The sequence below is a fragment of the Bipolaris victoriae genome, assembly GCF_000527765.1.
Source record: "Bipolaris victoriae FI3 unplaced genomic scaffold scaffold_21, whole genome shotgun sequence".
NCBI lineage: Eukaryota > Fungi > Ascomycota > Dothideomycetes > Pleosporales > Pleosporaceae > Bipolaris > Bipolaris victoriae.
Window position 1 is genome coordinate 109,030 of NW_014575371.1, and position 23,796 is coordinate 132,825.

The following is a 23,796-nucleotide window of genomic DNA, read 5'->3' on the forward strand; positions in this document are numbered from 1 at the left end:
ATTACGTATACGTTCATTCGACTACACTTGAGATAGAAACTATCGAAAAAGCAGTGAAGCGCGATTTTCTTATCCTCGTCCATGGGACGTACGCAGAAAGTTTGCTGAACATTATGAGTTCGAGCAAATCAATTCATAGAACGCCAAAGGGGTCTGCGATTTCTCCTACTCTTCAGCTACGTTCTAAATCCAAGAGAACTACCGATGCAACTCGGTTTATGCTCTCGTCCAATCATCTACCCCAGCCCAGGAACTACTTCACAAACGAACAAAACCACCGACCAGACCAGACCCGAACTATATCCATCTCGGATATTTTAGTAACCGTTAGCCATCCCGGACCAACCATGCGTAACACAAAGTTTAAATTCATTCAGCTAACAATGCACCGGAGTAGTGAAACCAGTAGAAACACCTTAAACACTATTCTAAGAAAAAAAAAAGCGCCTAACCTCGGAATGCCAAAATCATCTAACCGTCGCTTCCACGCAAAGAGAATGAGGGGTAAAAAAAGGTCCCCGCCCAAAACCTCCAGCTACAGTCAATAAACCCCGGTTCCTTGGCTACTTGTAACCCTAGCCCAACCTTACTTCCTCGCATGCACCTCTGCGCTGTCCTATCGCACCCTCCAGCACCCTTTCCTCCGAAATGGCACTTTTCCCTCCGCCTTACCCTCGGTCAAAAAGGCGAAGCCCCATTTGCTTTGCTGGAGCGGCGCATGACCAACCCACACGGGTACCTTCTTGCGCGCGGGTTACCTATATGCGCGCAAAAGGCGGCCAGCACAGCAAAAAAGGTCCTTGGCGCAAGAAAGTTGTACATGGAACCCCGCTGATTCGCCACCTGTAAACGCCACTAACTTTGGCGAGCGACCAATTCTCGTGCAGCAACACATGTGCGTTTGGGGGCGCTAGCGGCGTGGGACGCTGTGTATGGACGGCAGCTGAAAGGTAGTATGCTGGGGTGTGGGCAAATCCTTTGTCCAAGGCCACCACTCAACGAGAGTCGTTGCGGTGTGTGAGATGTCGGAAGTTCTGGAATGCGGTTCATGGGGGCTGTCGTTTCTTTAAAGGGAAAATGGGCGGCACCCCCTCGTGTTCCCACTATTTGAATTCCCTGGTGTACCCTTCTTTTTCTTTCTTTTAAACTTTTTTGTCTGGTCTGCTTGTCCTTGCAGCTCAAAAGATCATCCCGCGTTATTTGTTGTTGTTGTGTTCCTCATTTGCACGTTTGGTGCGCGACTGTCTTTTCTGAAACCCCAGGCGTATTCTCACTCTCACGCTCGCTTGCTCACTCTTTCATCCGCAACTGGGAGAGACGAAAAGTAAACGCAGTCTTTACCGAAGAACACTTTACGGCTTATCACGCTACATCACATCACATCAACCAATCACACGAATTGCACGAATATCAACGACTTGTTGATCATTACCATCATACCGCGTATCCTGCTATCAAGCAATCAACACTCACCAATCTACCAACAACCAACAACCAACAAAACCACACACACACACACATACATATACACATCATGGCACCCACACCAAATACCTCCAACATCCCCGACGCACCACCAGCCCTCTCCTCAAACACACCCTCCCGCAGCGACGGCTTCAGTCCCGGCGCCATCATCGGCATCGTCATAGCCATCGTCTTCCTCATCCTAACCGTCCCCCTCATCGCCGTCTGCCTGCGCCGCTACGAAAAGTCGCGTCTCCGCGAAACACCTAAGAGCCCTAGTAGCAGCACCGCCAGCCTGCGCAGCGTACAGGAAGACCACAGTTTGAAAAGCATTCTGGTTACCAAGGAGTTGTCGCGGTCGAGTGTAAGGATGGAGCGGGCGGATGAGAGGGTACGGAGGCCCGAGGAGGTGTATGGCGGTGGGAGGGAGAGGGAGAGGGCGTGGAGTTGTACTGAGGTGCATGGTGGGGAGAAGTAGAGGGAAGTTATGACGGGGTTTTTTCTTTCTTTAGATGGAGATTTTTCGAGTTCGAAAGGGTGTGAAGCGCCTAAAAGAAGACTTATTTTCGCCTGCGAGGGCGGTTTCGCGTTAATTCATGCTGAGATAATGTAGCGTTCTTTTTACTGTTTTGTGGGGGCTGGTCCTCCCGGGAACTGCCCTTCTATTTTGTTATCAGCTTTCCGCTTGGTTCTTGACGCTGGTGGAGTGTCGAAAATGACTGCCCAGATGTAGAATTGGGGAATGTTCCAGGATTAATAGCGTGCGTTTTATCGCATCGAATACCAAGGGGGTTCGATACTTTTGCTAAAGTCGTCGATACAGATGCATCTGCATCCGCATATTCTCAAGTTCAATCGGATAGCTTAGCCTATCATCCAACCTGAACCATCGACTATCATCTTCCTTTACCTTCTCCCAACTCGCAATCTCCTCTTTGCCCCTCTCATGCTTATTGCTGCTGGCTTGGTCCAGGAGCGTGTGATCGAGAAGCCATTGCATTGGGTACTTTTTCTCTGCTCCGTTGAGCGTGACGGTGGAGTAGCTTCCAGGGCTATCAACGACTAGAAGGAGTGATCCGGGCTTCATTATTGAAGTGAGCTGGAGGAGGAATTTCTGTGTTAGAGGAAGGGATGTGGAGTAGAGTTCGTTGAGGGTAAAGAGCAGAGTGACTAGGTTTGCGTCTGCTAGTTGCGACGTCATTTCCGATGCAGACACCTTTAGGACGTCTTGTTGGGCGAAAGTAATCGATATCTGATCCTGGTCCAGAAAAGGTACATTTGCCGCCTTTGCAGCAGCGGATGCGTACTTTGACAGTGTCGGTGCAGTCGTAAGGTGTTTTGCCAGGTTCTCCACTACCACATTCCAGTCCGCAATATCAACAGCTGTAACCTCCATCTTTCCCGCATCTACCACCTTCTCATCTTCCCCCTCTTTTTGTTCCAAAATCTTATCCAAAAGTAGCTTCTGCAATCCCCCCAAGGCTACAATTTCCGCTCCAGCTCCACCACCCAAACATACAACTTTCCGACTCTTAGCACTATCCGATCCATCGGGTATTGGTTCTTCCAAGCCAAATCCCAGATCTTGCCTCAAATCCCAAAACAAATCCAGATACCCCAACGCGCGACTCGGACTCCACCTCGCCGCATACATCTCGAGATACTCCTCTTTGCCAAACGCTGCCGCAAAATCCCGATTAAACAAATGCCCCTTGACCTCCTGCAAGAGCGGCCCAAAATCAACACTCAACCGCTCCGCAAATGAATTCCGGAATATATTCAGCAAAATCTGCTGGAGTTCAATCGGAATCGTCGGCGCCTTCGCCTCGCTTTTCCCTCCTTCTTCCCCCGAGCGCTGTTTTGATTGCGGTTTAGGAGCCTTGGTGGCTTCCCTTTGCGCCTTGCGCTTTGCATTTAATTTTGAATTCGGGGCCATTGTTTCCCCAACCCACCCAAACAACAGGTTCAAAATAAAGATAAAAAATCGTAAATCCTATACCGAATCTAATTTAAAGTGAAAGAGGATGGGAGAATAGGGGGAAGGGAAAGCCAGAGGGGCGGGATACAAAAAGTGCCTTCTTCTTCTTTATCGATAAATAATTGTTACTTACGACTTTCTAAGCGAGCCAAAAAAAAAACAGGGTTTTGATTCGCCGCTACTTTACTCACGTTACTACGAAATCTCCACTTCGGAACACCCGTTCCGATGGGCGCGATATGTGCTTAACCCCGACCCCTCGGGGTCCGGTGGGGCACATATCGTGTGTAAAGTTTGAGTCACCGGTGTGTCTCTTTTTAAATATCTGAAAAAAAAAGAAGTGAAAGCTGATAATTTACATCTTTTCCTTCTCTCTTGATTATCACGGATTTCCTCACCCCCAAACATGCGTCTCTCATACGTGCCCGATCCCCCGAATTTCACGTCGGAAGAGGATAAAGCGGTGGAGCAGCGGGTGAGGGAGAGGCGGGGTGAGAAGGGGTTGATAGCGTTGGATCGGACGTTGCTGCATTCTCCGCCAGTGGCTGATGGATGGTAAGTAGAAAAGACGTGTTCAACTGATCTCACTTGTCCTCGGGTGTTGATTGTCTGTGTGTTAGGAACTCATTCCTGGGCTCCATCCGCACAAAGACCAGTCTCCCCACTGCGATCCGTGAAACGGCCATCTGCCGGGTCGCGGTTCTGAACCGAGCATGGTATGAGTGGGAATCGCACTCTCCTATTCTCTCATCTGCATCAGGTACTTGTTTTCCTCAAATCACTACGCATTGTTCACCAGACTAATTGCCCCAGACGTTACCCCACAACAAGTGGAGGCAGTCCTGAAATCTCCACCTCGTTCACCCTTGGTAGATGTCTTGGGCACTTCTCTCTCTACACTACTAGCTTACACAGACGCCATGACGCTGGATGTCCAAGTTCCTGATGCTGTATTCGCGGAACTCAAAAAATCATTCAGTGAGCGCGAGGTCGTTGAGATAACAGCCACAATCTCAGCGTACAACTGCGTGAGCCGTTTTCTCGTTGCGCTAGATGTTGGAGAGAGGAACGCGCAGACAGGACCCAAGGAAGGCGGAAAGGAGTAAAGCTATGGCATTCGTATATTATTGTGTGATATGTAAGATATCAACATACACACGTGGTTTCCAACATCCTATCTCGAAACCTTTCTCAACCTCTATTGAACTCCATGTATCGGTGAAGATATCCAGCCTTCTCAAGCCCTTTTCAAACAGGTCTCTCACGCCTTCCTGCTCTGCCTAGCAATCTTCCTCCTCTGCGCCAACATGTGGGAGAACAAGATGTACGATCCGGGCACATAGATGGCCAGGATAGCCCAAAGCGCGTACCCAAACAATTCATTCCTCTGGCTTGCGAGCGGGATGGCCTGGTACACCAACCAGCATTCGGACGAGATGCCTAGCGGGTAGAGCACGAGGAAGGTGTTATATCTCAGCCATGTCCAGAGCTTCGGTACTCCTGCCCCCGCTAGAGAGAAGACAAAGTACGAGTAACGGATGACTTCTGTGATAGACCATGCGAGCAACATGGTGGTATAGGCTGGCGAATGGCGCGTTGAGAAAGGGAAAGCGTAGGGCGAGGCAATGAGGTGGACGAGCAAGAAGCGTGAAGCGACCTGCATGAGTGTAGTCAAGAGAGGTGCTCTGACGATGCCTAATCTACATGTTAGCCATTTGCACTCGAATCCAATTCTTCTGTTTTTAAACGTACCAACCAAACTATGAAGTACCTCGAGTCCTGCCAGGCTCTGCACAGTCCTTGTGTAGTATTCGAGGTTGTCGTATACTTTTGCACTCGATAGTCCTCTCTGTATCGCAGTGGGCCAGTCACCGTTGCCGAAGAACGCAACCGCCTTGTGTGCATTCAATACTTCATTGACTCCGATGGTGGCGGTCTGGTAAAGAACGCCTGCCCACAGCGCGGCAGATACGGCATTGTAAGCAAGGAGGTAGGCGTTCTTCGCTCCCGATTGCTTCGCAGGCCTCTGATCGTTTGGTGCAGCGGCCCGCCCTGTGGTGGATTTAGACGACATTGTAATCTTGTTGTTGTAGCAGTTTCTCTTTACGAAGAAAGGAGGAAGAAATTGGCAGTATATAAAAAATGCGAGGTTGGCTGCAAAGAGTCTACGTATGCTTAACACTCTGAGCTACAACATTTCGACAAAAGGCCTCGGCTTGCGTTCCTGGCGAACCCCTGCTCGCTTGGCGTGGCCGGTGCCGGGATATCATGTGCGATGAGATCATGGCACGTTTTTTACAGCTCTATCCTTTTAACTTCGGTATCCGAATGATTTATCGTCAAATGATTCAGGTGTGATGGATAGCACAAAAAAATTACGATGTACAAGTTCATGCATTCCACGTGACATTCGAATCTTACAAAGAAAGAAAGAGCTAGACTCGTCGAGCTGACTACGGCATTGATAGAAGAAATGCTAACCCCCATAACGCCCAAGTATGCAATGCAGCAAATGACAGAAACGCCGCAGTAGAAAAGCCTAGATAGATTTGTAGGATGCAAAGAAAACCGAGATTAGGAATGCAAGCCTGGGTATCGTTGAACATCCCAAGTATAACTCAGCCGAAATTGAGACCTCCCGAAAAAGGAAAATAAACGAGGACGCTGCCGACAGGTACAGCTCTCATGGTTCAGAGTCTCAGACCATCAAAGGAAGACCTGAATCATGCTTTTCTTGTTTGATACATTCTTGTCGCAGCCTTCGACGACACAGGTCTTGAACGGGTTGGTGCTGACCGGCCTTTCTTTGCCCTTTGCAGTACGTTTAGCAGCACGATTCGTGGTACATTCTCCACAGTAGACCTATGTATGTTAGTTGCAAACTCCAACATGAGTAAAAAAATTGACTTACATGACCGCAGCCTTTGACAATCCACACCTGTCGTTTGATCTCATCGCTACCCACACACAGCTCTTCCTCGCAATTTGGGCAGATAAGCGCACCTTCCTCTTCCGGGCTCCTCGTGAAACCCTCAGGTGCTTGAGGTGGCGCCTCATAGGTAGGTGGAGGTGCTGGTGCTTCGCGTGCTGCCTGCCCATAGTTGAAGCCAGTACCCTCAAAGTCCATGACAGGTGTAATGAAGCCCAAACGGATATGTGTATGGCCTCGGGATGGATTCCGGTGAGGAGCAACAGGCTCATGGAAGCGGCCCGCGGTGCGGTTGATCTGGGCATTGAAACGATCGACTTGAGCCCGAAGATGTGTGAAGCGACCGTTAAGCGTACCGAAAAGATCCAAGACATTGTCGAGCTCTCGAGTCCTGCGCCGTCGAATTTCGGCCTCTGGCAGAGCGTTTTCTCGTAAAAACTCGACCTCGTCCCCGTCGGAGTTGTTGCCGGCAAGATTTGGTGGTGGCAGGCGCCTGGGGTTGATTGTCCGGGAAGAAATGAATTCAATATCAGGGGAACTTGGTTCAGGAGCTGGTGTGGCCATTCTCCACTCTTCTTCACCATTGTCGAGGTCAATTATGATATCCATGCCCCGCGGTAAGCGGGGTCCTCCATTTGCACGAGCACGGTTCGGGTCTTGCCGCTCAACATGATCATGTCGTTGCCGGCCGCTGTTGCCATCCTGACTAGCTCCATATCCAGAGTCGTCGGCGGTGAGATCGATGATAACGTCGTCGTCGTCATCGTGGTTATCGTGGTCACCATTGTCGTCTTGGTCAACCCTGCTCAAGTCCGGGCCCACATCTTCCTCTTCCCCTGTTAGGTCAACAGATCCAACATCAGGTTCCCTTGATGATCCAGCTGGCCGTCGGTAGTCGAAGCCGTCTCCGGGGAAGCGCACTGAAGCCGAAGAAGCCATGTTTTCCATCCTGGGAAGGTGGAGTCCCGCAGGGCGTGATTGCGTGGCGGTGGACGATGAGGCGCGTTCTATAGGAGGTCGGGCTGCGCGCAGGGCGGACTCAAAAGCAGGCGCTCTTCTAGGTTGTTGAAAGTGATTGTGGCGGGCGTGTGGTTCCTCGTAGTTATTGTGGGCGGCGTCTTGAGCGTGGTCATAGTGGGTGGGGCGTGGGAGGTGTTCGATGAGCGGGAGGCCCGAGGGGAAGCGCGGCTGAGTTTGGTGAGGGCGTATGTCCGGGAAGGGGTTGTATCTCCACGTAGGTGAGGCCGAGCCCTCATCATCGTCGTCGTCCATTTGTTCATGCGAGCGCTGGACCGAGTCTTTGTTAGCGTCGCAGTGCTCGGCCGCCGCAAGCTTCGCCCGTTGGGCCGGCACTCACCTTCTCTCGTCTGTGCGTGTACCCAAACGGCAGCTCTTCCCCTTCCATTCCAGCGACGGGCTATGTGGTGTGTGTGTGGCGTAGGGAGTCGTGAATGTGCGGGGCACCTGGCGAGAAGAACAGCCAGCAGAGAGTGGACGGCGTCGAGTTGGGCGGGCCGTCGTGTCGTAGCGCTGGTGTGTTAACGTCGGCGAAACTCGTTGTCCCTGGTGGCAATCATTGCATGGCGCTTCGGGAGCGATCCGACATAACAAACGTCACCCCCGTCTCTCGCCCTCACCCTCACTACCGCCCGGATCGACATTGGACAAAGAAAAAATAAAGACAATCCCTCCGCCAGGCTCCACCATTTCCATTCATCTTACCGCATTAATCACCATTGCAGCATTCAGTTTGCATTGCCCAAGCCTAATAGCATTGATTCGCAGGAAACGTGACGTAGTAGTACTCGTACTCGCAGTCAGCAACACGCCGGAAATGACTTCTTGATTGCTAAGCTGAGGCCAGCACACCCCATATTCTGCATTATCACTACAACCCAGTTTGCGCCTTAAATGTTTTCTTTTTTCGACCAGGAATATGGTCGCCCCGAAGCTGACCGTCTTGGTTGATGCTTCAACCATTCTAAGCCAAACTGCACTCTTCCACAACCTTCTGAAGTAGTCCAATCCAAATGCCTCTGCCATTTGCTCATAATTCCTCAGCTTTTCATCCTTTGCACTTGTCGCTCTAAACCAACAAGTCTTTCCAAAAATAGCGCTCCAGTTGGTTCTGAGCTTATAGTATTACAAGTTCAATCAGTACTGCGTCCTAGCCTAAGGAGCAGCCAATACCGCCAAACCACCCTCTGGTGTCAGAGCTACCACACTCTCGGCCTTTCCACTCCATGCAACGTCCTTGACTGGTAATGCCTTCCTCACAAGTTCGGCCCAGCTCTTGGTTGCCTTTGTGAACTGCTGCACCGACACACTACCAGTGCCACCAATCGCCAGATACATGCCACTATAGTCCCATTCACAGCACGTGACCGGGCTTCCGGACTCGAGGGTGTAAATGACTGTTTGCTTCCGGATATCCCAAACAGAGACGCTGGTAGAGCCTTGCTGCGCAACAGCGAACCAAGTACCATTTTCAGCAAACTTGAGGTCCACAATCGGGCCGCCTGTTTCTAGCTGGGCCATAGCAGCGCCAGTCTTGATATCGTAGATGCGGATATTGCCATCGGAGCTTCCAACAAAGAAGAGCATACCATCCACGTGGAAGGCAACGCATGTGATTTCCGCTTCGACGTAGACCTGGGAAACGGTCTTGAACGAAGTAAGTTCGTGAACAGCATAGTGCTTGTCTGCACCCGCTGTTGCGAGCATCTTTCCACTGGGGTGGACGGAAATGGATGTAACAGCTCCAGCATGCGATCCTACTTGGGCAACCTCGTTGCCTTGCTCGAAAATCTTGGCTACACCAGCTGAAGTTCCAACAACCGCACGGCCTCCACACCAAGCTGCTGCTGTGATGGCGCTACCAGCGTTGAAGGTCTGTGTAACCTTGCCCTCAGCCAGCGCATAGATGCCAGCTGTCCCGTCTGATCCACCAAACAAGACCAGACCGCCTTCTTGTACGGCAATGTTGCTGCTACCTGGGTATATAGCCTCTGTTGACTTGACCAGGTCGTAGTTGGTGATAACTCCACCAGTGGCCCAGCCCTCTGGTACAGCTCGTTTTCGGCGCGAACCGAACAATCTGTGCCATGTTAGTATATGTTGTCTAGGTCGCGTGCTAGGTGCCTACTCTTGCTGTGTGTCGTCAACCACCTTGATCAAATCCTGAGGCAGGCCCTGGTTGTCGACTTGCATGGCATCACCCTGGACGCCTCCGCTGATGGTGACATTTGACAGAGCCTCGCGCGCTTCGTCCCTCTCTTTTGTTATCCGTGCAATTACCCGTGTGGCGGCGTCGTTCTGGTACAGGGCGGTGCTCAGCTCTTGCCTCGTTTGCGCCAGGTGCTGCTTGAGCGTATGTGTCTCTAGTACCAGGGCGTCCCATTCATTTTGGAAGGCACTGAGCATGGCAGGTATCGAGGTGAAGTTGGGCGCGCGTGGGGTCACGACATTGGGCGACTTGAGCTCGATGAGGTCCTCGGTCGCCAGGTCTTCTCCCGTAACCGGGTCGGTGTGGTGTTCTGCGATGTGCGCTTCAATCAGACGCTTCTCGAAGACGTTGCCCGACTTGCGCGAGGCAACAGGCTCACGGGGAGCTTCTCCGGAGATTGCACAGAGCATGTTGACGTGTTGTTGGTGTTTGTAATATTGAGGCTGGATACTCGGTCGCGTTTGAACTTTTCCCATGATAGGATGCGCGCGCTAGTTTGTTGGTACCTAGCAATGTGGACCGTGCGAGTCCTCCGCAAACCATCACCATTATCTGTGTATCTCTTCATCCCATCTCATATTATCTGACTTGAAGTTTTTTCTTTCCAAAAGAAATATTGTTCAGGAATCACTGTTGTTTATGCAGAAATTAACCAAGTGAATTCAGATTGAAGCAAAATCTACTATTCCGACCTGAGATACTATGCCAAAAGCACAGCAACCTCGGATGTGTATTGGATCAGGGCACATACATACCTACAACATGCAACACAACAGAATCATGAGTACTAGCTTGATCATGTTGTGTGTGTTGGATCTGAGAGGCTTGCACCTTGTCCAACTCAGTTCTTGGGGTACATTAGGCCAAGACGTGTAGCCGCTCAGCTGCCATCAATCACATGCTCCATCTGTCCAAGCTCAAGGAAAAATAAGTTCGTGATAAAGTAATTCCTTCAAAATATCAGATGCTTCTTCCGTACTGCATCCGACCCGTTTGCCGTGTTTTTGTAACGAGGCATGTCGGCACCGGATACTCTATACCAACCCCGGTCCGACAGACAGCCAATCGCTGCGCAGGCGGGCCGAGATGCGTCCAACCGGATTGCTCCATCAACGCCCACTTTTCGCGTGCCACTTGACCTCGACCTAGACGATCTAATCTTCTCCGTCCTTACCCCAGAATCCACAGCCTCGTGCATATCATTACACATTTGAGCCCTAAACGGTATCCTTTCCGGGTAAACAAGCTACTCTAGCGCGCGTCTCCCAGCCTTTCCTCGCCGGCATGTTGCTTCTTTGGCGATGGCATCGCTGCCAAGCCCACCATCCTAACACCCTAACCATGACGGTATTGCGGGGAAGCGCGTCTTGGTTGCATCTCGAGCGACTGTAGCCATTCATACGAGACTTTTTAACCGAGATCAAAATGCTTGGATTGCTGCCGTAGTACTTTGACTAGTACAAAGCATGGCACTGCCTCAAGTATAAGAGGCCCCGGACGTCCTCCATAGATCAGCATCCACTCCGGTCTCTGTCTTTCTCAATACCATCAGGCACCATGATAACCAAAGGGCTTCTCGCCCTCGGATCGGCAATTCCTGCCCTTGCAGGCTCCCTTGTCCAACGTCAAAGCACGCCTCTTGACGACTGCCCTGGCTACGCAGTCAGTAACGTCCAGAACGACGGTTCCCGGGTTACTGCGGATCTTACCCTTGCCGGTACTGCTTGCAATGCTTACGGCGATGATCTCACTGATCTCAAGCTCGAGGTCGAGTATCAGACCGGTCCGTTATAAAGCCATCTTGACCTATTGGCAATACACTAATTCCCACTAACAGAGGATCGCCTTCACGTGAAAATCTACGACGCCGCTGAACAGGTCTTCCAGATCCAGGAATCAGTCTGGCCTCGTCCTTCTGATGATGAGGGCACTGACCCTGAAAAGTCGTCTTTGACCTTCACTTGGACCGATAGCCCGTTTTCCTTTGCCATCAAACGTAGGGCCACCAATGAGACGCTCTTCGATACTTCAGCAGCTTCTCTCGTTTTCGAGACGCAGTACCTTCGTTTGAGGACCGCTCTGCCACCTTTGCCAAACCTGTACGGTCTTGGTGAATCGACGGATGCTTTCCATCTCAACACCACTAACTATACGCGAACTGTAAGTCTCTGCCTCTTTCATATCATGGACATGGTACTGATTTTGGTTAGCTTTGGAATCGGGATGCCTATGGCACGCCACCAGGATCCAACCTCTACGGAGCTCACCCGGTCTACTTTGATCACCGTGGTGAGAATGGTACTCACGGTGTTTTCTTGGCTAGCTCCGAGGGTATGGACATTAAGATTGACGATACTGACGGCCAGTTCCTTGAGTACAACACTCTTGGTGGTGTTCTTGATTTCTACTTCCTTGCTGGACCCGGCCCCAAGGAAGTTGCAACTCAATACTCGGCCCTTTCTGGCCTGCCTGCTATGATGCCCTACTGGGGCTTCGGCTCGCACCAGTGCAAGTATGGATATCGTGATGTTTGGGAGGTTGCTGAGGTTGTGGCAAACTACTCTGCTGCTGATATCCCACTTGAGGTAAGATTTATAATATAAAACAACAAGCTTTGGGGCTGACTTTTCTAGACTATGTGGACTGATATCGACTACATGGAGCTCCGCCGCTTGTTCACCCTGGATCCCGAGCGTTATCCGCTCGAGCTTGTTCGCCAGCTTGTAGACTATTTGCACGCTCACCAACAACACTACATTGTGATGGTCAACTCCGCTGTTTGGAGCGGTGACTATGATGCCTACAACAACGGTGCAAAGCTTGAAGTCTTCCAAAAGAAGAGCAACGGCTCCTTCGAACAGGGTGCTGTCTGGCCAGGTCCTACTGTCTTCCCGGATTGGTTCCACCCCAACACCCAGAAATACTGGGACGAGGAATTCGCTCGCTTCTTCGACCCCGCTACTGGTGTTGATATTGATGGGCTTTGGAACGACATGAACGAGCCTGCCAACTTCTGCCCATACCCATGCTCGGACCCTGAAGGTAAACTTCGTCTTCCATTGACTAGATTGGCATACTAACAATTGAATAGCCTATTCTGAGGAGTCTAAGAACCCACCTGAGCCACCGGCGGTGCGCACTTCTGCAGGTCGCCAAATCCCTGGCTTCCCAGCAGGTTTCCAGCCACAGTCTAACTCTAGCACTGCAAGACGTTCTGTTGTGAAGGGTCCATCCAGCATGCGTCCATCCAAGCGCCAGGCGCCTAACAGTGCTGGAGATGCTAAGCACCTTGGTCTTCCCGGTCGTGATCTGATCAACCCCAAATACCAGATCCACAATGAAGCCGGTTCAATCAGCAACAGGACCCTGGCTACGGATATCAAGAACTACGACGGCTCTTACCACTACGATACGCACAACTTCTGGGGCTCGATGATGAGCATTACGTCCCACAAGTCTATGCAAGCTCGCCGTCCCGAAAGACGCCCATTCATTATCACTAGGTCGTCTGTAAGTCTAATACAATTTCCCCACTGGAATCCAAAATGCTAATTTTTAAATAGTTCCCTGGCCTCGGCTCCTACCTCGGAAAGTGGCTTGGTGACAACGTCTCCGAGTGGGCTCAATACCGCTTCTCGATTGCTGGCATCTTGAACTTCAACACCATCTTCCAGATTCCCATGGTCGGTCCCGATATTTGCGGTTTCGCCGGAAACACGACCGAGACTCTCTGCGCCCGCTGGACCACTCTCGGTGCCTTCTACCCATTCATGAGGAACCACGCCGGTGACACTTCCATCAGCCAAGAGTACTACCGCTGGCCTCTTACCAGGGCCGCAGCCAAGAACGCCATCGCAGTCAGGTACAGGCTCTTGGACTACTTCTACACTGCCTTCCACCGCCAGACCACCACCGGCTTGCCCAGCCTGAACCCCCTCTTCTTCCACTACCCCACCGACGCCAAAACCTTCGGCATCGAGCACCAATTCTTCTACGGTGACAGCATCCTCGTCTCCCCCGTCCTCGAAGAAAACTCGACCTCCGTCTCCATCTACCTTCCCAAGGATGTCTTCTACGACTACTGGACCGGCGAGCGCATCCAAGGAAACGGCGAGAACATCAACCTCACCGACGTAGGCTTCGACACCATCCCTCTCCACGTCAAGGGTGGCTCCATCCTCCCTCTCCGCGCCGAATCCGCAAACACAACCACAGAGCTCCGCAAGCAAAACTTTGTCCTCTGGATCGCGCCAAATGCTACCAACCAAGCCTCTGGCTCGCTCTACCTCGATGATGGAGATTCCCTCGAGCAGAAGTCTACTTCGCTCATTAACTTCTCCTTCAACAACGGCGCCTTCAGCATGAGCGGTGACTTTGGATTCGAGACTGAGCTTGTTATTCAGAATATCACTATCCTGGGTACTTCACAGAGCGTACAGGGCCCTGTTGCGCTTACCAAGGGCTGGGAACATAACTTTGGGGCTGGCGCTGGTATGCCGCAGTTTGATGGTGGTGCTGCGGAGTCGCGTCGCGGTGTTGTTGCTGCCGCTTGGGGATTAGTTGCTGGGGCTGTTAGTGTTTGGTTCAGCTTGTAAGTTGGATAAAAAGTGTGGAAATGAAGGGGATTTAGTAATTAGTGGGAGGGTTCTCTAGATGGCTTTTGGTTACGAAGCATCTGTTGAATATGTGTAATTCATTTGCAAAAAATTTGACTTGATGATCGAACTTTCCCCACCTTTGGTTATAGTCTCGTTTAGGATGTTGTGTCTCCCAAGTTTCAAACATCACGTACTACATTTACGCTCAATTGACACACTATCATCCTAAATACAAAACTCGCTTCATTTTCCAAGTAAGCAACGATTTAAGTTCTTATCAGGTAGTAGTAGGCAAGCCTATCTTACAGAATCTAATTTACTCCCAGCTTCCACTCTACTTTCTATATTCAAAGATAGTTTAAATTGTATTATAAGTGTGTCCTTGACTTGGATATCCTTTAAACCACACTTTCAACTTTATAATGATGATCTCCTTTTTCTTTTTCTTTCTTTTTTTTTTAAAAAAAAAAGACATAGCTACATCGCTTCTTCTTCTTCTTCTTCTTCTTCTTCTTCTTCTTCTCTCCCCTCCTTAAACGTAATCAAAAATAACTAAATACCAACTTCACTAACTAGGAAAGATTTCTTTTTAAAAAAAACCCTAAATGATATCCGATGCCAAAAAAAGGAAAGTGTGACGTATTTGATTCGTTTACCCGGTTTTTTTTTTACCAACGAGCGAAGATCGTAAATGGGGAATGGTACGTTGTTGTTTGTGTTTAGAGGAGAGAAAAAAAGAAAGGGTGTGGAGAAATAGGTGACGTATAGTAGGTCCTTTAACGATGCTACGTGGACAATTTTCAGGTGATTCGAATAGTTAGGACAACTCTGGTTGCGGGTGGTGATTTCACTCTCCTAGGTACGGAGCACAATCTGACCTACTGGCAACATTCACTATACAAAAGTAAGACGTGAGTATTTCTTTTCTTACGCGGAACCAGTCATGGAGATTTAAATCTTTTGCATTTATGATATTTCTTTACTCTAGGTGTCTTGCATTTAACTTGCTAAGATATTCCATAGCAACACGCAAAATTTACTGCGAGATGCCCAACTCCTTGTAGAAAGCCTCGGTTTGAGGTTTGCGACCAAGGAATTCCTCGAGGATGTCCATCTCCTCCTGTGAGCCACCGCGTTCAAGGACAGTGTGGCGGTAACGACGACCTTCCTTGGCGTTCATGGGGTCGGACTTGAATACGGTGTAGAACATGTCCGTAGAGTAGACTTGAGAGGAGAGGTAGCCGTAGTATCTATGTTCATTAGCATGTTTTATTCTTCAACACGGGTTGTAATGACTTACCCGGCGTCGTAGCCACCAATCAAGTGACCAAAGGTAGCTTCTCCATTGCCCCAGTGCCAGTCACCCTTCTTGTCACCCTCCAGTGACTCAGGTCCCTTGAGTTGACTGATCTCGTATCTCAGTTTGTTGTACTTCTCAGTAATGTCCATCTTCTCAAGCTCCTCATGGCTAGCAGGTTCATGGACAGCCATGTCAAAAGTACCAAAGTGCAACTGCCTCAAGTTGAAGAGGGCGTCGTTGACGTGCTTGGTAGAGATGAGATTGGCAATGAGCGATTGAGGAATCTGCTCCGAAGGCTTTGAATCCTTGCCAGACGATTCCAGATACGCCTTCTCGTACTCGGGAGATAGATACGAGTAGTGGTGTGACAGCGAACGCAGCTGCGAGGGCGTCCAGCACCAGTTCTCCAACATCTGGGACGGAGCCTCGACAAAGTCACGGACAGTGTTGGTGCCGTGGAAGCGAGAGTAGGTTGTGCGAGACACCAGGTCGTGAATGCCGTGTCCAAGCTCGTGGAAGAGAGTGACAACTTCATCATGCTTCAGTAGCGAAGGCTTCTTCTGCGTAGGCTTGGAGAAGTTGCAGACGAGGGCAGTGGTGGGGTAGCGTCGCTTGCCGTTTTCGTCAATGTAGCCAGGCTGCAGGTTGAAGTTGGCTGCATGGCCGTATTTGCCATCTCGTGGGAAAAGATCAAGGTACAAGTAACCAACGAAACCAGCACCTTCGCCTTCATCGTCCCAAACGCTGAAAATTTGTACATCTTCGTGCCAAACAATGTCGGATCCCTTGCCGCCATCCGCAAGCGCAGCCCTGTCTTCTTCGCCAACAATCTCGACAAAGACTAGACCGAAGAGCTCCTCGAAGATCTTCAGCATGCCCTGAATTGTTGTTGACAGAGGGAAGTATTCAGCAATGACCTGGTGATCGAGCTGGTAGTCCTTCTCCAACATTAGGCGGTCGTAATACCTATTATCCCATAGGTAGTAGTCATCGACCAACGGACCAGTCAGTCCATTCTCTTTGGCATCTTGCTTCTTGAGCTCGATCAGCTTCTCAATCTCCTTCTTACCGCCTGGTGCGAGTCTTTTGCGCAAATCTCCGAGGAAGTCGTCGACTGTCTGGGGAGTCTTTGCCATCTTGTCTTCTATCCGGAACTGCGCATGGTTGTCATAGCCAAGGAGACGGGCTCCCTCGTCACGGAGGAGGATAGCCTCCCTGAAAAGCGCTACGTTGTCGTTGCACTTGTTCTCGTTGGCGACAAAGACCTTCATTCGCGTCTCTGGGTTGGTGGCGTATTTGAGAGTGGGGAACAGGTCGGGGTACTTGAAGGTGAGGAAGAGTTTGCCCTCATTCTCACCCTCGCCCTTCTTGAGACCAGAAAGAACATCCTCGGGAACACCGTGCAGCTCATCTGGTGTAAACCACAATCCTCCATTCTCCTCATTGAGGTTCTTTTGGAAGGCGATACTGATTTGACTCAGCCTTTGCTTGATCTCCTTGAACCGGTCCCTCTTGGGGCCCGCAGGCAAGTTCAGACCATTGCGGATGAAGGACTTGTGGTCCTTCTCCAGCAACCGCTGCGACTCAGGGTCCAGCTTCTCGCCCTTCTTCAGCGCCGCATCAACGAGATTGAAGACGTCCTCACGCATGGATGATTCAATGCCAAAGTCATCGAGCATCTGTTCGACCTCGCTCGAGGCGTCACGTAGCTCCTTGCTGGTCGAGACGGCGTTGTAGAAGCCGAGAATATGCGATTCAATGGCCATTTTGTTGTCATCGCGGGCAATTGGGAGGACTGTGTTGGCAAAGGTTGCACTCTCGGGCTTGACATCGCGGACAATGCTGTCTTGGACACTGCGTGATCTGTCAATCTGGGGACGCATGTCAGCATCTATCCGAAGCATTACGTGCTGCAGGGACCAAGGCAGCGAAGACGACGACGACAGCAACAATAACAACAATAACTGCAATAAGACATGATTAAGAAACAGGGCGACATACCAATCGCTTAGCATCATCGACTAGGCTCTGCTTGGTAGCAGTGAACTTGGGGGGCAGCTGAGGCGGCTTCTTGTACTGGGCCGGGGCCATGGTGGAGTTTGTGAGGGGACGAAAGGGCTGGGTGTAGAGGGGATTGCGCAAAGGAGGGGGTTTGATGTATTGCAGGATGGAAGGTACACGCCCGCCGAGCCGAATCGAAGCCAGGATGGCGGTGGTGCCAATGAAGAGAGCGACGGCGGCGAGGAACCAGTTGATACGGCGTGAGGAAGCCACGGTGGGCAAGCTAGGAGGGCTTCAGCGTGATTGCTCTTATGCCGGCATGTGGGGAAGCGGGCGGTTGAATGGTGTGCTGTGTTGAACAAGGGTTTTGTACTTGTGAGCACGACAGGCAGTGAAGCTTCAGACGTTAACGACACATGCAAATAGGCTACGTGACCTCTCCGCTGCGCTCCAGATTCCGGCAGCGTGAGGATCGGCGTCTGACATGGCATGGATGCGTCCGCCTCAGGGCTGTTAGCCCCGATCGGCAAGGCGCCATCTCCACACCCATGCTTATGCTGCCGCTCTTGTGCAACATGTTCTGTTGGAACTACCCTCCTCCCGCCTCTTGGTCACGGGAACGAGCCTTGCCGAGACAAGGCGCCATCAGTTTCAATGCCGGCAAGATTTAACATCATTACATTTTTGATATGCGTTCGTATTATACACGAAAAATCATCAGCTGCGTGACAGCCCCGTAGCCCAGCTACTTCCGCTCTTATCAAGACACGTATACCTCGTTCCGGACATGCACATATAAACATTACTTACATATAAACCGAACAAAATAAATTTCATTTGCTTCACGCCGTCTTATGCGGCGAAAACGGAGGTCCCAGATGTGGACTATCCTTGCCATCCGAGCTCAAGCTCTCTGGTATTGTGACGAACGGGCCCCAATTCGACTCTCTTGCTATCGTCGATCTTTCGTGTATTGTGATAAAACCAACAGACTCTCCTCTGTCAAGGCCCTTCTCGTTTGCAAGTGGCCACATCTCCACATCCGGCACTTGGCGTGGACTGTACTCGTCGTCCTTTGGCGGCGTTGGTGGCCGGGCTTCTGGCGGAGTCGCGTAAATCTTCGGTGGCGTGCCGTTCTGTTGTGGCTTCTTTTCCTTGTTGCGGAAGAGAAGACGGAGAAATGGTACAGAGGCAGATATAATGCCACTGTTGGTCTCAACCTGGCCCCACAGGAGCAGATCCGCGCCGTAGCGCGCAGAGTTGTAAGGAGACTCAGCCCACATGTACATGACCCACATGCGTACTGAAGACGCAACAATAGCCATCAATCCCACGGAAAATATGCCAATCAATGCAAGTCGTTTGCCCATTGGTATCCGGAGACTCAACAGCGTCGGCAGTGGCATCAACAGGAGGATGATATCGGTGAGTAGGTTGCACGCCGACGAAAAAACCCAGAGCGGAACTGGATCCCAGCATACAGCAGGCTCTCTCTGGATGGTGGGGTCGAATTGTGCAAAGTAATTTGTGGTGGACCAAGCGCTCGCTGGATTCTGGCATTGGAAGATTGCGGCAATGGTCGCAGAAAATGTGTACATCACCACAAACCCCATCATGCCATACACGGTTCGGCGAAAGGTGACGTTGGCAGCAATGGAGCGGTAGAAAAAGAGGATACTGAGCTTAACGAAGCCAAGTCCTATAACGTAGACGAACCGGTAGGCCCACCAGGAGATGAGCACTCCCAGCACGTAGCCCTCGATCTCTGGCCTTTTGTCCTGAGCGTATGTGTCAGAACAATTCTCGGAGGGGTTGGTTGAAATCTTTCTCTTACAGGTCTACGGAGGTATGAGGGTCGATAGCCACTGCTCGTCACATCTTGGTAGTAGTTGATTATGAAAGTTCCCCATGCAACGACCTAGTCAACTTTATCAGCACTGGCCTTGAGCTTGGCATTGGAAAACCCTTACTAGCGAGACCAACATGAGATGGTCGCTTGCGCTGAGCGATCCGACAAGAAAGTACCGGCAGTAATATCTGTAGCGGCTGATTAGGATTTGGACAACAGCTGTCATTGTCACATCAACTCACCGGAGTGCCACGACAATTGTTGATATTGTTGTCAGAACTCCCCCAACGATCACCACGACGAATCCTGGGCGTAAATACATGTTTGTCTAGCCCTCCTCGCTGCTCCCTGGAGATAGGAGATGATTGTGGTCGGCGCCAAGTCGAGAATGGCGACGGTAGAGATGCGCGCCGAGAGAACGATATGATGAGAACAAACAATGAACATGGACGCGTTGGCTACCAGGCGTGGTCTATAGGGGGCGAGCCCCCAAGATTTAGGGTTCCCCGGGTTCTCCACCAGCGGAAGATACTGCTCCGTAAAGCGTTTCGTGACCCTTGCGTGTGCCGACTAAGTAAGACTATCAATACAGCCATGGGAATGGTGCTAGCGGAACGGAAGCCATGGCTCGACGCGCAACGATCCGCAGGTGTGCCTGACGCGACATGATAGGTTCGTGATGCGGCTAGGAGGTCGGAAAAACGTGGAGGGCTGGGTTTAGAAACCGGTATATTACTAACCACCTCATATTCCCATAAGATCGGCCCGGGGCCTGGCAATATTTGAGTTGTATACGCTAGAAGCAAAAACAAAGTGGGCTGCCGTGTGGCCCCCGACAAAGGGTGTAGGGTCACAAAACGGGGGCCATTTCCAAACTGGGATACAAAACTGATGCATTGCGAACGTCCCAAACGTCTGCTAACTACAAACGGGCTAGAGAACAGTCTCGAGTGGATATATCCGGGTATGTAACAGGGAGCCTGCATGAACTGATAGACTCGGCAACGGGACAGTGGACTGGCGTCAACGTTGCGTTCGAGATGTTTGAGATCGGTGAGGCTGAAACCTGCGTTGCACGCGGTTGAATGACCAGCAATCTGAGGCGCAACTTGACTGACCTTGTTACAAGCGGTACTGTGAGCTCAGCCCATGAATCGCGTCGAGACATAGTTATACATGGCTAAGAGACCCCTCGTCGAGGCCCACGGCAATCAAGGTAAGTATTTAGCTAGAGAACGCCATGCGTACTTGGAAGCGGCAGAGTCTGACATGGAAAGGACCTTTGTTTAATTGATCTCATCAAAGCATCGTAACGTGATGCAGACTTTGACAGAACAAGTTACTGGGCGCGGGGTCGCCTCGAGCTGTGCAGCTCGCTAGAGTTGGGCCGAAATTGGATGTAACTAACTACCGTTGTTGTCACAGTTGTTTGGACAGGAATGCGGAGGAGCCGAGGTCCAAGCTGCGGGCGGATAGTGACGTCAAGTGCCCACGGTCGCTGTAGGGCGCAAGGCACAGCGCAAGACTACGAAGAGGATATGCGAGTAGTGGAGGTGTACATGAGCATGTACATATGCAGACGGTAGGTCGTGGAGTGTGGCTGTAAGGCAAGCCACTAAAAGCCTAGCGCTAGCTGTATGCATCGTGAGTGAGAATGACTCACTATACTGCTGTCTGATTGGACAGCCAGGTGGGTCTGAATATAGTACCATGCAGCGAAGCACTGCCGAATGCCTGGCTGTGGACAAGAGCGAAGCCTCACATGGTGAGTATAGGCCTAGTATGTAACAGGAGAATTCAGTGCACATATCTGAGTGCGCCACGGAAGCTGACATGTCAGAGGAAATGCCTCACATCAAGCAGGGCGTAAGCCTTGAGCGTTCCATGACTACCCCACCGAATTACGCTGCGCCCAACTTGCCTAGACCTCATCGTGATTTTCAACCATGCCCTTCATCCTTTGTCATTATGAGTAGATATGATGCTGGCAACGACTGTTGCACCGAAGACTGCCACCTGTATAAGTCTTCGCCATCATTTGTAGTCTTCGTAGATAAAGAATTGAATTGTATTACATGCACATAGACACGTTACAAGAGTCCACGAACCGACCATGTCCCACCGATAAGGTCAGAGCCCACCCCTTTTGCTCATCTGCCAATGCACCATTACTTTTGCGCACGAAGAAGAGCACGGAGAGTTTCCACCTCGCCTTCAAGCCTCGCATTGCGGACCTTGAGCTCATCCCGTTCGGCCTTGATCTCTTTCAGTTCAGCTTCCAGAGTACTCATTTGATCAACTCGCTTCTGGCGGTAACGACGGGCAGCAAGCGTGTTGGCTTTTCGCTTCTCAATACGCGAAGCGGGCTCTTGCACCACAGGACTGCTCTTAGTAGACGATGTCTTGGATGAAGAAACGTGCTCAGGAGATGACGAGCTCCGATCCTTGTGGCTTGTCCAAGAAGAACCAGACTGAGAGGCATCTATACAAATCAGACACTGATCACTCAATGCGTCGTGAAGCAACTCTTACCTCTGCTCATTTGCGCTGCCGTGTCCATGTTGTTGGGAAGTTTCATGCTTTGAGCCATAGCAAGCGTATCAATAGTATCTCCAGCAGTAGAAAGTGAAGCAGGGCCTTGGGGAAACAGTTGGAAATCATGACCAAGATACGGCGAATCACCAGTAGGGAAGAGGTTGAAATCAGTAGCGGGATAAAGAGAGGCGTCCGGTACGATAAGGTTGCCGGTCGAGGCGGAAGAGCTGGCCAGAAGGGAAGAAGTGTCGATCAAATGGTTGTTGTCTTGAGGAGCGGAATAAGAAGGCTCAAGTTGCCAATCAGCAGACTGTAGTCCATGGAGGCTTGATGGCAACAGTGAATCTAGAGGGTTGCCAGAACGGGCGGAAGGGTCGGGTAAAGCCGAACTGCATGGTGGCAGAGGTATATTGCATGTTGAGATGTTGTAGTGCGGGTCCTGGTACCCGCTGGTGAAATCGAAGAATTCGTCAAATGAAATTGGAAACTATCGGAGGGCGCCCAACACGGGGTGATGAGCGCGAGGTTTGGTGAGGAGCAGAATAGGAGGGCGGGGGTGGCTTCTCTTTATATCTATGGGGGATCACACACCCCCGACGGCTGACTGGGCCATCCCATCCATGGGCGCTGGGCACGCTAGCTGCAGACCCCAGTCGCATTTTCCAGCTGCAACTTTGCTGCGCCCATCTGTCGGCAAGCACAGCCCACACCAACGCCATGGCGACGATGCCCTCTGCACGACTGCTACGACCCGGTTTGGCGTCGACGCCATCCGACGCTGTCCTCGCCTTTCTCGTCCCCTCGGCCCAATGCGCGCACAACGGCTCCAGGGCCTGCTTTTCGACGTCACCGCAATGGCGGAAGAGGGACAACAACAAAATCAGAGGCGTGTCTGCGGTGAGGGCAACAGCCCTGCGGCCACGGCAAACACTGTCGGTCAGACAAAAAGATTTTGAGAACCAGCAATTACCAAAGCCGGTACCAATCGAACACAAAATTACAGGCACCCCAGACCATGGACTATGGAGCTTCTTCAAGGACCAAAAGCTGCTGCAGACACCAGTCGACGAGCAGAGGCATGGTATGCAGCAGTTGGCTTCATGGCGAGCGAGGCGGTAGCTGACGGAGACACAGGCAGAGCGTGGACTGTCGGCGAGCTGCGTAGTCGAGATTGGGATGCCCTCCACCAGCTGTGGTGGGTATGCGTCAAGGAGCGAAATCGCCTTGCGACGGAGAAGATTGAGCGGAAGCGCCTCAATGCTGGCTATGGCGACTATGAGAATCAAGGGCGCGACAAGACAGTGCAGGAGACGATGAAGGCAATCTTGGATACGCTGGCTGAGAGGCACCAGGCGTATCAAGAGGCATATGCTTTGGCACAGCGTGATCCAGACATTGATTTGTCAAGGGCGGATGGCCCACAATACACACAACCGCCATATGTGAGTTTGCCCCTCGACGCAATCGGACGCATGGTGCTGACAACCTCTCCAGGATCCGCTAGAAGCTGACGATGCACCATATGAGGCTCAAGCTGCCTCGACGAGCGAGGAGCCTGGGAAGGACAAGACGATAGCAGAGTCGAGATGAATGCTGCACGTTTGAAAACGGCCCGGATGTCCTTATTGCTACCAAATTCACCGAGCTAGCGTGCACTCGGACGGGTTCTGCACATCTATTTGGAATGCTGGGGACAATGATGGTACATATATGCGACTATAATCAGTACGGGGTATATGCAAGATCCTCGGGCGGCGATGAACAAGGGTTCACCGTGCAAATGTACAAGTAAAGGCTCGTCCAGCAGTCAAGGCAGCCTGGTTATTCTGCATTTCGTCTTGCATGGTGTCAGATAGTGAACAGCACTAGCGTAGCATATAACAAACGCGTTGAGTTATGAAAGTAGTGCTAGCACA

The 23,796-nt window shown here is 51.1% G+C and overlaps 11 protein-coding genes across 11 annotated transcripts; 4 read left to right on the forward strand and 7 right to left on the reverse strand.

Moving 5' to 3' along the window:
- Nucleotides 1–1,534: 1,534 nt before the first annotated feature.
- COCVIDRAFT_13905 (hypothetical protein) lies at nt 1,535–1,942 on the forward strand (the record flags this gene model as incomplete). The annotated part of the gene is made up of 1 exon (XM_014703538.1): nt 1,535–1,942. The coding sequence occupies one exon, from the start codon at nt 1,535–1,537 to the stop codon at nt 1,940–1,942; it is 408 nt and encodes a 135-aa protein (XP_014559024.1).
- A 327-nt stretch (nt 1,943–2,269) lies between these two features.
- Nucleotides 2,270–3,400, reverse strand: COCVIDRAFT_13906 (hypothetical protein; the record flags this gene model as incomplete). The annotated part of the gene is made up of 1 exon (XM_014703539.1): nt 2,270–3,400. The coding sequence occupies one exon, from the start codon at nt 3,398–3,400 to the stop codon at nt 2,270–2,272; it is 1,131 nt and encodes a 376-aa protein (XP_014559025.1).
- Nucleotides 3,401–3,848: 448 nt separating this feature from the next.
- COCVIDRAFT_35622 (hypothetical protein) lies at nt 3,849–4,548 on the forward strand (the record flags this gene model as incomplete). The annotated part of the gene is made up of 3 exons (XM_014703609.1): nt 3,849–3,997; nt 4,063–4,202; nt 4,256–4,548. 3 exons carry the CDS (start codon nt 3,849–3,851, stop codon nt 4,546–4,548), a joined length of 582 nt encoding a protein of 193 aa, XP_014559095.1.
- Nucleotides 4,549–4,703: 155 nt separating this feature from the next.
- On the reverse strand, nt 4,704–5,516 carry COCVIDRAFT_92927 (hypothetical protein; the record flags this gene model as incomplete). The annotated part of the gene is made up of 2 exons (XM_014703610.1): nt 4,704–5,137; nt 5,195–5,516. 2 exons carry the CDS (start codon nt 5,514–5,516, stop codon nt 4,704–4,706), a joined length of 756 nt encoding a protein of 251 aa, XP_014559096.1.
- A 632-nt stretch (nt 5,517–6,148) lies between these two features.
- COCVIDRAFT_92812 (hypothetical protein) lies at nt 6,149–7,776 on the reverse strand (the record flags this gene model as incomplete). The annotated part of the gene is made up of 3 exons (XM_014703611.1): nt 6,149–6,304; nt 6,354–7,658; nt 7,729–7,776. 3 exons carry the CDS (start codon nt 7,774–7,776, stop codon nt 6,149–6,151), a joined length of 1,509 nt encoding a protein of 502 aa, XP_014559097.1.
- Nucleotides 7,777–8,543: 767 nt separating this feature from the next.
- Nucleotides 8,544–10,007, reverse strand: COCVIDRAFT_24529 (hypothetical protein; the record flags this gene model as incomplete). The annotated part of the gene is made up of 2 exons (XM_014703565.1): nt 8,544–9,468; nt 9,517–10,007. 2 exons carry the CDS (start codon nt 10,005–10,007, stop codon nt 8,544–8,546), a joined length of 1,416 nt encoding a protein of 471 aa, XP_014559051.1.
- Nucleotides 10,008–11,154: 1,147 nt separating this feature from the next.
- COCVIDRAFT_24530 (glycoside hydrolase family 31 protein) lies at nt 11,155–14,192 on the forward strand (the record flags this gene model as incomplete). Its single annotated transcript, XM_014703566.1, has 6 exons — nt 11,155–11,380; nt 11,435–11,757; nt 11,808–12,182; nt 12,231–12,639; nt 12,689–13,107; nt 13,161–14,192. 6 exons carry the CDS (start codon nt 11,155–11,157, stop codon nt 14,190–14,192), a joined length of 2,784 nt encoding a protein of 927 aa, XP_014559052.1.
- Nucleotides 14,193–15,231: 1,039 nt separating this feature from the next.
- Nucleotides 15,232–17,586, reverse strand: COCVIDRAFT_92742 (hypothetical protein; the record flags this gene model as incomplete). Its single annotated transcript, XM_014703612.1, has 3 exons — nt 15,232–15,445; nt 15,496–17,366; nt 17,497–17,586. 3 exons carry the CDS (start codon nt 17,584–17,586, stop codon nt 15,232–15,234), a joined length of 2,175 nt encoding a protein of 724 aa, XP_014559098.1.
- A 752-nt stretch (nt 17,587–18,338) lies between these two features.
- On the reverse strand, nt 18,339–19,667 carry COCVIDRAFT_92612 (hypothetical protein; the record flags this gene model as incomplete). The annotated part of the gene is made up of 4 exons (XM_014703613.1): nt 18,339–19,274; nt 19,331–19,414; nt 19,467–19,533; nt 19,588–19,667. 4 exons carry the CDS (start codon nt 19,665–19,667, stop codon nt 18,339–18,341), a joined length of 1,167 nt encoding a protein of 388 aa, XP_014559099.1.
- Nucleotides 19,668–21,513: 1,846 nt separating this feature from the next.
- On the reverse strand, nt 21,514–22,296 carry COCVIDRAFT_24533 (hypothetical protein; the record flags this gene model as incomplete). Its single annotated transcript, XM_014703567.1, has 3 exons — nt 21,514–21,827; nt 21,878–22,206; nt 22,271–22,296. The coding sequence occupies 3 exons, from the start codon at nt 22,294–22,296 to the stop codon at nt 21,514–21,516; spliced, it is 669 nt and encodes a 222-aa protein (XP_014559053.1).
- A 301-nt stretch (nt 22,297–22,597) lies between these two features.
- On the forward strand, nt 22,598–23,470 carry COCVIDRAFT_92881 (hypothetical protein; the record flags this gene model as incomplete). Its single annotated transcript, XM_014703614.1, has 3 exons — nt 22,598–22,961; nt 23,015–23,322; nt 23,375–23,470. 3 exons carry the CDS (start codon nt 22,598–22,600, stop codon nt 23,468–23,470), a joined length of 768 nt encoding a protein of 255 aa, XP_014559100.1.
- Nucleotides 23,471–23,796: the final 326 nt, after the last annotated feature.